Raw genomic sequence first — 12,387 nt, forward strand, 5'->3', positions numbered from 1 at the left:
TTCACTTTAATTCTAGAAGACATATGTTGTGGCTTCGTTAACTATTAGACATTTTATGAAATTTAAGTTATAGTTGAAGATGTATAGATTTAAAATATGTGAGATCTAAGGAGGTTCCAACAAGAAAATATAAGCTATCGAATTTGATTTTAGATCTGATAAAAAAGATATCAAAGTTAAGATGAATTAACTTTAGAGTCTAATTAACACATTAAGGTAACGAGGTTCAGCAGAATAGTTGTATATATACTTGCTTATGAACATACTTATAAATAAAAGATTTAAAAAGAATTTTGAGAATAAAATTCTTATAACTGCTGATTATTTGATGTCGATAAGTACAAAGAAAATGTCGTGTAAACATGATAAGACAAAAAGATACATAAAAGTATGAGTTGTTTTATCGAATCCTACACTTGTCAAATCAGACTTTTGAAAAGTGGGCTGCACACTTTTCAGAGTGAATCTCGGTGTATAAAAAAGAAATTAAACCATTGGAGAAAGATGTTAGTCTGATTGTTCAACTCTCAAAATAATTTTTTTCTAACTTAGTGTTTTCAATATTATTCTTTACGAACATTGTTTGTCAGCCGTTCATAAAGATTGTTAGCTTTTGTACTTTACAAACTAAATTTGTATTCAGTGAAATGTAATTTTGGATTAGTGTTATCTTATAATTCTATTATTTTGTATTATTGATTATAATTTTTCTTATTACTCATTAATAAAAAGTTTTATTAAAAGTCAATTTTGTGTATTTAATTTTATTAGCTTATTGATTAAATGTTTTACTTATGGATCCTAAAACTCGTGATATGTGGATTACAATAATTTTTTTTTAATGTTACTTTCTGATATATAAGACTATAAGAGAGTTTTTAGGCAGAAGATCTACTATTGCCTTTTAATTACTACGGAACGATCACGACCAAAAATGTAACCTGTTTATTACGAGTACTATGATTATATTTCTTTGACATATGATAAACACTAACTAGTATTATTTGGTACAAATCTAACCAAACCAACGTAATTATTTGTTTGTACAAGAAATAATCTATTCCATTCTATGCATATATTTTCCGATTCCCAAGGATATGTGACTAATCTTTTAGACCCCACACTCACCAAATCCACCAAAGTATCAACCGTTAACTTGAAGCAACAACTAGCAAAGCAGCCACAATATCAAACATCAACTGTCGGTTGCAACTTACAACATCTTCCTTTCTTCTTCTTCCAGCTCACACACACTCTTTCTTCTTACCTGCTCTTTACTTTCCCCTCATAATTCACACACTACTGTGTGTCTTTTCACCAAAACACACACTACCCATTTCACATCTCCTTCTTCTTAACAATACCCATATTTCAAAATCCAATCTTGATCCCCTTTTATGGGTACAAATTTTATTCCAATGGTAGTCCAAAAAGAGCCCAAATCTTCATCTTTGCCCACTACTTTACGCTCAAATAGACATTCTGTATCTAAATCACTTGACTTTTCCACATGGGTATCTGAAAATCTTTACAAAATTGTAACAATCTTGTTTTTAATCGCCACCGTCGCCGCCGTGTTCTTCCTCCGAAACGTCGGTGACTCGGCGGCGTTGCTCTGTTTTCAAAAACAAACACAACAACTTGAAACTATTCATTTTCCTGTTATTAATTATAATGCAATTGATCCTATTGTTGATAAAGTTTCACCTTTTTCAAGTTTTAGATCAGAGCAATGGATTGTTGTTTCGGTTTCCGGGTACCCGAGTGATTCGTTTAAGAAGTTGTTGAAGATTAAAGGCTGGCAAATCGTTGCGGTTGGAAACTCGAAAACCCCGAGTGATTGGTATGTTAAAGGTGTGATCTTTTTGTCTTTAGATGATCAAGCTAAGTTAGGTTTTAGAATTGTTGATTACTTGCCTTATGATTCATATGTTAGGAAAAATGTTGGTTATTTGTTTGCTATACAACATGGTGCTAAGAAAATATATGATGCTGATGATAGAGGGGAAATGATTGATGATGATATAGGTAAACATTTTGATGTTGAGTTAGTTGGTGAAAGTGCTAGGCAAGAGGTTATATTGCAGTATAGTCACGAGAATCCGAATAGGAGTGTTGTCAATCCGTATATTCATTTTGGGCAACGGTCGGTTTGGCCTAGGGGATTGCCTTTAGAAAATGTAGGTGAGATTGAACATGAAGAGTATTATACCGAAGTATTTGGTGGAAAGCAGTTTATACAACAAGGGATTTCAAATGGGTTGCCTGATGTTGATTCGGTTTTTTATTTTACTAGGAAGCCAAATCTTGAACCTTTTGATATTAGGTTTGATGAGCATGCCCCGAAAGTTGCGTTTCCTCAAGGAATCATGGTGCCCATGAATTCTTTTAATACTTTGCATCATTATTCAGCGTTTTGGGGTTTAATGCTTCCTATTGATATAAGTTCGATGGCTTCTGATGTGTTGAGAGGTTATTGGGCACAACGGCTTTTATGGGAAATTGGTGGGTATGTTGTGGTTTATCCTCCTACTGTACATAGATACGATAGAATTGAAGCGTACCCATTTGCAGAAGAGAAAGATCTTCATGTTAATGTGGGTCATTTGATTAAGTTTCTGGTATCGTGGAAATCTGATAAGCATAGATTGTTTGAAATTTTAATGGAACTTAGTTACGCTATGGCTGAGGAAGGGTTTTGGACTGAAAAAGATTTGAAGTTTACAGCGGCTTGGATTCAGGATTTGATTGCTGTTGGTTACCTGCAACCTCGGCTAATGACACTGGAACTGCATAGGCCAAGAGCAGCCATCGGTCACGGAGATCGAAAGGATTTTGTACCTCAGAAGCTACCATCTGTTCATCTTGGAGTTGAGGAAACCGGAACAGTAAATTATGAAATAGGGAATTTGATTAGGTGGAGAAAGAATTTCGGGAATGTTGTGCTTATACTGTATTGCAATGGACCTGTTGAACGAACTGCTCTTGAGTGGAGATTGCTGTATGGCAGAATATTCAAGGCTGTTGTTATCTTGTCAGAAAAGAAGAATGGTGAACTTGCCGTTGAAAAAGGCCATTTGGATCACCTATACAAGTATGTGATTCTTTGCCTTTTTACAATATTATCACATGAATTCTGCTACTATCATCACATGATATTTCTGCCACTATTTAATGATGTTATTTTGCACATTAAGCTTTACTTTACTCTGTGTGCTTGTTTTTCATCTTTTGCCCTCGGAGTAAGAACTAACCATTTTCATAGTGTTCTGTTAGTTAAAGATAGGGTGAAATCGCCATTCATTAGAGACAGTCTAATATATTTGTGCCCTGAGAGTCTGAGACTGCAAAGTGATTATTTGTTTCTTATTCTTGCATTTACAGATTTACCCAATTTTTCTTTTCGATTTACATGTTTTATGGTTTTTAATGTGAATCGAAACAGTGTTACAACACAATATCTTATTGTCAAATAGAAATCACAACTTTGTTTACGTTATAAAAAAAAAGCAAATGACATTTAACCAAACAAGCCTTTAGTTCCTTAGGATTGAAGAAATTGATGTATTGGTTAGGTGTCATGTCAATTTTCAACAAGCCATTTTTTAATAAGTGATTGGGTTGGTACACCAGTAGTTAATTGAATTTTTTGTTAAACCATCTATATCACAAATACATTAATGTGACAGTTAATGGTTCCTTTAAATAAAATTCATATAGTTTGCGAATGGGCCATATGCGTTACGAGATATTGGTAACGAGTTTTGATAATGCGGATCAAGTTTTCAGGTCTGGTTAAAACGGGTGGGACAGGTTGAGCCAACCCTTTTTTCTCCTTCATTAATAATTTTAAATTAAATTTTTATTAAGTTGAAATAGAATGTATACTTAATTCATTAAATTTAAACAAAGCTTGGGAATACGAGGGTCCTTTGAACCATTTACCAGTTTGAATTGCTTCGTATTTAGTGGAGTTTATTATTTTTATTTTTTCTAGTAGCAAGACTATATAACAGACATGGTAGTATGGTACAATTCTAAAAACGATCAATATTCACATTGATTAGTTGAAATTCTCCCTCTAAAATTTTCTTTTATTCATCACAGGGATCTTCCAAAATTGTTTGATAGGTTTTCAAGTGCAGAAGGATTTTTGTTTCTCCAGGATAATACAGTTCTTAATTACTGGAACTTGGTCCAAGCAGATAAGACTAAGCTCTGGATAACAGACAAGGTACAAATTTATCAATCCTCCTCCCTCCATTTTGCTTTTCTGGTAATTGCGATTCTATTATCTTCGACTAATGTCTAAGCAGTTTCGCCCCAAGCTCCACATAAATATGAGATTAAAATCACATGTTAATCTTTCATTCGGTTTTATATACCCAAAAAATGAATAAATCTACACAACAATCAAATGCAACATGCATTTTATCCGCTCAAATTCCCAGTTCGTATTTTTATCAATAATAATGACTGTTTACCCTTTAAATGAGTTTGATTGCTTTAACTGACCTCTTTAGGGTTCTGTTTTATTGTTAACGGCTCACAGTGGTATAATTAGTATTAATATCAAAAGCATGAGCATAAAAGGAAACAAGTCAAATGGGTCGAACAGATGGCCAGTCACCCCGAGAGAGGGTTTAATGCATAAAAATCAAACCTTTTATATCATTTCACGTGAAAAATAGATTATTATTGAAATGATACAACTATATGACAGACTTATTTCCTATAAAAAGAAGACACAATTTTTTTTTTTTTTGGCAGAAATTGTTTGTGTTCAACCCAACCTGACTGGTTGACCCAAACCAAAAATTACCTATTCTCGATCCTTGCTTGTTTTGACCTGAACCCATTTCAACCTCTTACCCAACTTGCCTGATCCTTCGAGCTACTCATGTTCCCACCTCTTACCCAAAATGCATATTAATTACCTTTTTTTCTAACTTAACCAGTCTAGTGTACAAATTATTCAATAGTTCTTCCGCAATACCATTCACTATTAACATAAATAACAATGAGAAAATAGTATAATGAACTTTACAGTTTCACCTCAACAATCTGTTCTTCCTGGACACTCTTGTAGGTATCAAAATCTTGGACCACTGTTTCATATAATGGAAACCAAGACTGGTATGGCAAACAAGGAGAAATGGTTAACAAAGTAGTGAGCTCAATGCCCGTTCATTTCCAAGTCAGTTACAAGAAACATATGACTAGCCATGACTCGAGCCTCACAATTTGCAGTTCTGAGGTTTTTTATGTTCCCCGAAGGCTAGTCAGTGACTTCAAAGATCTTGTATATCTTGTAGGAAATCTTGATATTCACCAGAAGGTTGCTCTTCCCATGTTCTTTGTAGCACTGGATTCCACTGAGAATTTTGACTCGGTATTTAGGACAATGGTGTACAAGGAGAAACCACCTTCGAATGCTTCAAGTTATTATTCTCCTGAAGCAGCTGCAGTTTATCCATGGAATGTGTCAACTGAGCAAGAATTCATTAAGCTTATCAGAATAATGGCAGCAGGTGATCCGCTTTTGATGGAGTTGGTTTAAATACCTGCATTTTTTGTACGATTCTTTCTATAGATGAATATGAACTTTCTGTAGATTCTTGTGGTGGACTGTTGGGGATTTTGTGTAAAAGTTATAGGGTGGAAGGAGGAGATGGAAAATAGAAGTAAAATTTCTCTTATTTTTCGTTTCGTTCCTGAATTTAGTACAGATTTTGAAAGCAGGCCTAATTTGTACATTGGTATTCATACAACTGAAGTATACAATCTACAACTTGTTTCTTCTCCTTGTTATGCCAGTTTTATTTTGCTATATGTATAATGGATTTGGTTTGAAAAGGTTACAGAAGTCATTAGACGCTCCTGGGTCGGTCGACTAGGAAGTTGGGAGTACTCGGGCCAAGGCAGGGAGTCCTTGGGATAATTGGTCGATTCAGGTTGACTCGGTGCTCTGCCTTGTAGCGAGTACTCAGGGAGTACTTGGCTCGACTCGATGGGTTTTGCAACAGTGGTTTGAACATTAGACCGAATGACGCTGACCTACTTCAATTTTTTTGCAAGCTGATGCTTTTGAATCCCGCCAATCCTAGATTTGGTTCTCATCTTTCTATGCATAATGTTTGAATCTGAATCTTGTCACCCAGTTGTGTCAGATCAATATGAGGCATTTGCTTTAGTTTATAGTGTTAGGGCCAAGCGATGCAAATCTTAAAAAAAAAAAAAACAATTATACCACACGAACCTGATTGTGAGTCATATAAATGATGAACAATATCAATTTATGTGGTTACATCCGGTTAGTTCAAACAGTTTTCTTTATAGGCCAGAAGAACAAAAAAAATATTTCATGACTTAGGGTTAAAAACTTATAATTACGACGAATAGATGAATTATTATTTCCTGCTCGATTTTCCATGAGAGGTATTGCCGTATCGGGAAGGAATTGAAATGGAATGGAATGCAATTATATCGATTCAAAAACCAACTGTTCTCCAAACTAAACATTTAGTTTCGGGTCCTTCTATTGTGTTAGTAACATAACTCGGTTTTGGTGTTCCGGACGCAACCAAAGAAGTGTTTGTGGGCCGATCTTGAGGATGGTTGGCATCCCCTTAGGGGAAATCGGAATTTAGGTTTCGGGTGTGCTCGTTGTACATCAAGAGCCTATTTACCTTTGTCAAAATCTTGGAGAGGGTTTGCTTAATGTTCTGGTTCACATTTATGCACATAAGCTGTTTGACATAATGTCTAACAGAAAGTTTGTTTGGCACTAGAGTTTCTATACTGTTGGGGATCCCTTATGCTTGGTTAGAACACAAAGGTTACCAGACTCCTCATTTCAGCTAGTTTGTACAACAAAAGATGGCACGTCCTAAATAAAGTGCGAAGTTTATTTGACTTTACATTACACAGTTTATGAATCAGTGTCTTGAAAGCTACAAATACAATGAGTTTGATCCCCACGAATGAACAAAAAACTTACAGGTTGGGGAAAAGGGAAACAAATGGCAATGTTATACGACATACATAGTTATTGATTAGCGATCGATACCCTCGATCTTGTCTTCAACCTCTGAGTACAATGCCCTTAACTTTTCGATATTGTCCTCTGATGTTTCCCAGTACCCTCGTCCATTCGCCTCCAAGAACGTCTGCAGCAACTTCCGGAACGAATTGGGGTTTGTGTTCATGAGCCTGTTCAACATCTCCTCATCTTGAATGAAAGTTGTATTAGCCTCTTCATACACCCAGTTGTCCACCTGTCCTGAAGTTGCACTCCAACCAACCGTGTTGGTGAGCCGCTTTTCAATCTCACGAACACCTTCATAACCACTCGACAACATACCTTCGTACCATTTTGGGTTCAATAGCTTTGTCCGGGCATCAAGACGGACCGTCTCTGAGAGGGTACGCACCTGTGCATTAGCTGTGGTTGTGTCTGCAATGTAAGCATTTGGTTTCTTCCCGTCTTTACGTAGGCTCCCAACAAGGTTAGTTGGGTCAGAATCGAAGTAATGACTAACATCAGTTAGAGAAATCTCCGATGAGTCGAGGTTTTGGAATGTTGCTTCAGCTGTGCTTAATGCCATCTCAAATACTTTTCTTTTCTCGCTCATTCCAGCACCAGGAGTGTCGCTGTCAAATGCAAAGGACTTTCGACTCAAGTACATGTCTTGAAGCTGCTTCTCATCGTTCCATGATGAGTTTTCAACTGCAAGGTTAACATTTGAGGAGTAGGATCCTGAGGCATTGGAAAAGATACGAGTTGCAGCCTCCCTAACATCGACACCGAGGGTCTCAGCCTGCTCCAGTGCGTGCTTTCTCACATAATTTTGCTCCAATGGTTCGTCGAGCTCAGCCACCATCTTCACTGCCCGGTCCAAAAGGTTCATCTGTGAAAGCATATCACATATTGCATTAGTATACCTGGGAAAGGAAACAAACTATAAGAGCATTTGAAGTTAATCATTGTGGTACCTGGTTAATGAAGAGATCCCTGAAGACCCCAGAGCAATTCACAACAACATCAATTCTAGGCCTTCCGAGCTCTTCAAGACTGACTGGCTCAACTCTGTTGACTCGGCCCAATGAGTCTGCAACTGGCCTACAACCAATCATCCAGAGTACCTGACCAAGGGACTCACCATAAGTCTTGATATTATCTGTTCCCCACAAGACCAATGCAACTGTCTCTGGGAACTTTCCTCCATTATCAGCCTTTTGCCTCTCGAGCAGCCTGTCCACGACCACCATTGCACTCTGCATAGCTGCTGTGGTTGGGATTGCTTGTGGGTCCAACGCATGAATGTTCTTTCCCGTGGGTAAAACCTTTGGGTTTCTGATTGGATCTCCACCAGGACCCGGCTCTACATACTTGCCTTCCAAAGCTTGCTTCAAGCTACCCAACTCATTGTCAGCTATAATGAGCTTTAAGCAGTCGCCCAAGAACTGGAACAAAACCCTAAGCTTCTCCCTATCTGCTCTATAGAACTTGGTGTCAGACAAGTACTGAATCCATGGCTCGTTTAGACCAAACCCAAGGATCGAGCTCAGTTTACCCGATGTGTCAACTACTTGACCTTTACTGTTGGTTGACCTCTGCACAAAAGCAGAAACAGCCCCACGAGACACCTCTGTAATCGTCTTTAACAACTCCACGTCTTTCAGGACTCCCTTATCACTGCTTCTGTAAACATCTTCTATCTGTCTACCAACTGTCTCGGCCAGTATTGAGGGAAGTGAAGAGATTCCTTCTTCTGGGCGGTCTAGGCCTGCAATATTGACCAAAGTGGCAACAGCCTCCATCGCTGTTGGGGGCTCACCGATAACATGAAGCCCACATGGCAATAATCTTGACTCAATCTCCATGATCTTGGAGTAAACCTTTCCAACAACAAGATCACGTTCCTTGCTTGGAAGCTCCACGCCTTCTTCTGGTAGGTCCACATCTTTGTCAAGATTGCATTGCTTAGCCGTACTAATGATTGAACTCACAATCTGTTGGCCACGGCCCGTATCTTTGAGAGACTGATAAGATGAAATCAACTCACTCAGCTGCTTCAAACCCTTGTAAAGACCAGCATTTTCAGCAGGTGGAGTCAAATAACTTATGGTATTGGCATAACTTCTTCTCTTGGCAATGGTGGCTTCTGAGGGATTATTAGCTGCATAATAGTAAACATTGGGAATGTTCCCAATGAGACTGTCAGGGAAACAAGCATCACTCATCCCGACTTGTTTCCCAGGCATGAACTCTAACGACCCGTGGGTTCCAAAATGAAGAACTGCATCAGCTTTGAAGATTTTCTCAACATATGAGTAATAAGCTGCAAATCCATGATGTGGGCTAGCCGATTTAGAGAAAAGTAGCCTCATGGGATCACCCTCGTATCCGAATGTAGGCTGGACACCAATGAAGACATTTCCATATTGCTTTCCGTACACCAAAAGGTTCTCACCATCAGAGTTCAAGTTCCCTGGAGGCTTTCCCCAGTTCTCTTCCAATGCTGTGGCGTATGGAGTCAACTGCTGGTACTCTCTTACTCCCATCTTATATGCAACATTCAAATTTGGACTACTGAACTGTGCCTCTTTATCATGTAGAATGTCTTCAATCAGATCTGCAGAAGTTTCTGGAAGGCCCTCCACATTGTAACCGTCTCTTTTGAGGTCTTGTAGAACAGCGAAAATGGATGCAAATACATTCAGGTAAGCAGCTGTTCCAACATTGCCTTTGTCTGGTGGGAAACTGAACACGGTAATTGCCACCCTCTTCTCAGTCTGCAAGTTTTAATCCGAAATTTTACATTATGTTCTGTTCATTATTATCAAAAGAAAACAAACAACTAAATATTATTCAGCAACAAATATTAGTGAGAACTAAGCTTTTCAAGTTTTTCAACTTAACTTCCTCTAGGGAGTTTCTAATTGCATAAGAGATAAATATTGCCCTTGGATAATTAGCTCTGTTGCAACTAGTATGAAACTATTTATTTGTCTTTCAGCAATTAGAAACATATATATAAAATTTCTGTCTATCCAAACATTAAAATTTGATTAAATTTGCAACTTTAAGTTCTCTGCTTAATATTAAAAAGAAATAACATATCTGAGAGCCAAAGTACCTTTGTTTTCCTCTTCAGATCTGCCCATCTAATTGCTCTAGTACACAGTTGCTCCACTCTCTTGTGAAGTGCATGTGATTTTCCTGAAAAAAATATTATTGTAAGGTACTTGTCCTACAACTTCTACTTCTGATATGTTTTAAACAAAGTTATGGGTAAATGGTATCGGGTGACGTTAAGGAGAAAAGGGTTCTTGTGGTGGTTCGGGTTTCCGAATTCTAACCTCTGGAAAAGGTTCTTATAGCGAAAAAAATATATGCATGATTGTGGTAGTCACAGTGTATACATCATTCTTTACACTTTGATACACATTTTTTTTAATTGATGCACCACTTTTTGGTCCAGTGTATCAAAATGTAACAAATGATGTATCAGATATGTCAGCATGAGAATACTTCCTACTGAATTCTTGATAACTAGAACTATCTCATTATCCTTTGCAATGTAGTAATATACTATATAGTTGAACTTTTATAGTAACATAGATTTTGATATTTTAGAAGGTAAAAAGGGTGTAAATTTACCAGTTCTTGGGTCACGTCCTGCGAAAACAATAGGCTCCAATCCTCCATCAAGCTCAGGAAGAGCAACCTGCAAAGCCACCTGAATCGGGTGAAGTCCTAAAGTGCTGTTAAGCCACTCTTCAGTTGTCTGGAACACTAAAGGCAATGCACAAAGGTACGGCACATCAAGCTTCATCAACGCCTCAATAGCTCTTGGGTGATCTTGCTTTGCTGGCCCTCCAACAAGTGCAAACCCAGTCAATGACACCACAGAGTTCACAAACGGCTTTTTCGTGATAGGATCAACTAAGTACTTCTCAATTGGACCCGAAAAGTCAAGCCCACCCGCGAAAATTGGGATCACTTTCGCACCCTTGGCTTCCAATTCCATGATCACAGCCACATAATGACTCTCATCTCCAGTCACAATATGACTCCTCTGCAAAATCAATCCAACAACAGGAGCATTCGACTTCTTAAGGTTCGCATTTGTATCCCTTCTAGTATCATACCAGTTCAAATACTCCTTCACATCATCATACATACATGGAGCCAAAGGATGCCAAATGCCATTATCTAGAAACACAACAGGGTCCGAATACGCGATATCCATCCCTTTTAAAGCCGGAACATAAGACCCCGAAATCATTTTCACAAAATTAACCAAATTATCAGGAGACCCTCCAAGCCAAAACTGCAAACTTAAAATATAAAGTCTAGCATCTTGAGCTTTATCACTAGGCAAATACTTCAAAACTTTAGGTAAAGTCCTGACTAACTTCAACATCTGATCAGAAAAACCAGCTGATGACTTCTTTTTGTTTTTAAAAAGCTGAAAAAATGGACTTTTTGACTGACCAAGTTGAGACATACTAAATGATCCCAATTTATTCAACCTCATAACTTCTGGCATTGATGGAAACACCAAAACTGCATCCATTCTATCTCGCTGTGTTTCGACTGCAGCCTTCACTTTCAAAGCCAATTCCTCAACAAAAATCAAAGACCCAATGAAGATATTTGCATCTTCAAGGTCTAAACAGAAACTTTCATAGTTATTTTTATCTCTTAGCTCTTCAACCAGATAGCCCACAACTTGATAAGAAGCAAATTTGTTTGTTTTATTCAGAGTCATAACTGCAGCTGAAAGTGAAGACTGATACTGTGCTTCCAACACAACATACACAATCTTGACAACAGGAAGGCCTTGTTTGTTTTCAGGTACTATTCTTCTAACTTCTTGTGTTGTTTGAGTGAAAAGGCCATTCCCAGCAACAGCACATTTTACACCAAAACTTTGTGTTTTTGAGTGTAAATTTGATGATGATTTTTTTGGCAAGAATGAGTGAAGAAAGTAATGTTTTTGTGAAAAGTTGTCAACTTTATTTGTGGGTATTGTAAATGGTGTTGAAACCAAAGATGCCATTGATTTGTAACAAAATCTTGATGCAAATTCAAGAAAGTTTGCACCAGTTTTCTTGAAAATGTAAACTGTTTTCTTGAAAAACAGATAAAAATGGCAGAAGAAGAAGGTTTGTTTCTTGTTTTTGATGTTGTGGGCTAGACTTTGTTATATGATGCAAAAAATATATATGATAGATAGATACAGAGTTGCAGATTTTAATGGTGCAAGAAAATGACACGTATAAAAAGAAGAAGGTGCATGAGGTTGAGGTTTGTTTAGGGAGTGTGTGTTATGAGATGGAATGTAATCACAGTTTTATCTGAGAATAGGCTATGAG

General features: G+C 37.5%; 2 protein-coding genes across 2 annotated transcripts; one reads left to right on the forward strand and one right to left on the reverse strand.

Moving 5' to 3' along the window:
• The first annotated feature begins 1,115 nt into the window (after positions 1 to 1,115).
• LOC122607534 (probable glycosyltransferase STELLO2) lies at positions 1,116 to 5,804 on the forward strand. Its single transcript, XM_043780524.1, has 3 exons — positions 1,116 to 3,094; positions 4,108 to 4,234; positions 5,090 to 5,804. Exons 1-3 carry the CDS (start codon positions 1,398 to 1,400, stop codon positions 5,558 to 5,560), a joined length of 2,295 nt encoding a protein of 764 aa, XP_043636459.1. The 5' UTR covers positions 1,116 to 1,397; the 3' UTR covers positions 5,561 to 5,804.
• Positions 5,805 to 6,887: 1,083 nt separating this feature from the next.
• LOC122606819 (magnesium-chelatase subunit ChlH, chloroplastic) lies at positions 6,888 to 12,184 on the reverse strand. Its single transcript, XM_043779685.1, has 4 exons — positions 10,667 to 12,184; positions 10,143 to 10,225; positions 7,996 to 9,798; positions 6,888 to 7,910 (listed from the first exon to the last, which is right to left on the reverse strand). Exons 1-4 carry the CDS (start codon positions 12,069 to 12,071, stop codon positions 7,056 to 7,058), a joined length of 4,146 nt encoding a protein of 1,381 aa, XP_043635620.1. The 5' UTR covers positions 12,072 to 12,184; the 3' UTR covers positions 6,888 to 7,055.
• Between the last annotated feature and the right edge of the window lie 203 nt (positions 12,185 to 12,387).

The sequence above is a fragment of the Erigeron canadensis genome, chromosome 7 (assembly GCF_010389155.1).
Source record: "Erigeron canadensis isolate Cc75 chromosome 7, C_canadensis_v1, whole genome shotgun sequence".
NCBI classification, from domain to species: domain Eukaryota; kingdom Viridiplantae; phylum Streptophyta; class Magnoliopsida; order Asterales; family Asteraceae; genus Erigeron; species Erigeron canadensis.

Bases quoted from the DNA above. Each gene is read 5' to 3' on its own strand.
- LOC122607534 (XM_043780524.1), top strand. From the start codon at position 1,398: ATGGGTACAAATTTTATTCCAATGGTAGTCCAAAAAGAGCCCAAATCT. The intron at 3,095-4,107 runs GTATGTGATTCT...TATTCATCACAG, and splicing joins CATTTGGATCACCTATACAA to GGATCTTCCAAAATTGTTTG. The intron at 4,235-5,089 runs GTACAAATTTAT...ACACTCTTGTAG, and splicing joins AGCTCTGGATAACAGACAAG to GTATCAAAATCTTGGACCAC.
- LOC122606819 (XM_043779685.1), bottom strand. From the start codon at position 12,071: ATGGCATCTTTGGTTTCAACACCATTTACAATACCCACAAATAAAGTT. The intron at 10,226-10,666 runs GTAAATTTACAC...TATTTTTTTCAG, and splicing joins AGGACGTGACCCAAGAACTG to GAAAATCACATGCACTTCAC. The intron at 7,911-7,995 runs GTACCACAATGA...ATGCTTTCACAG, and splicing joins GGGATCTCTTCATTAACCAG to ATGAACCTTTTGGACCGGGC.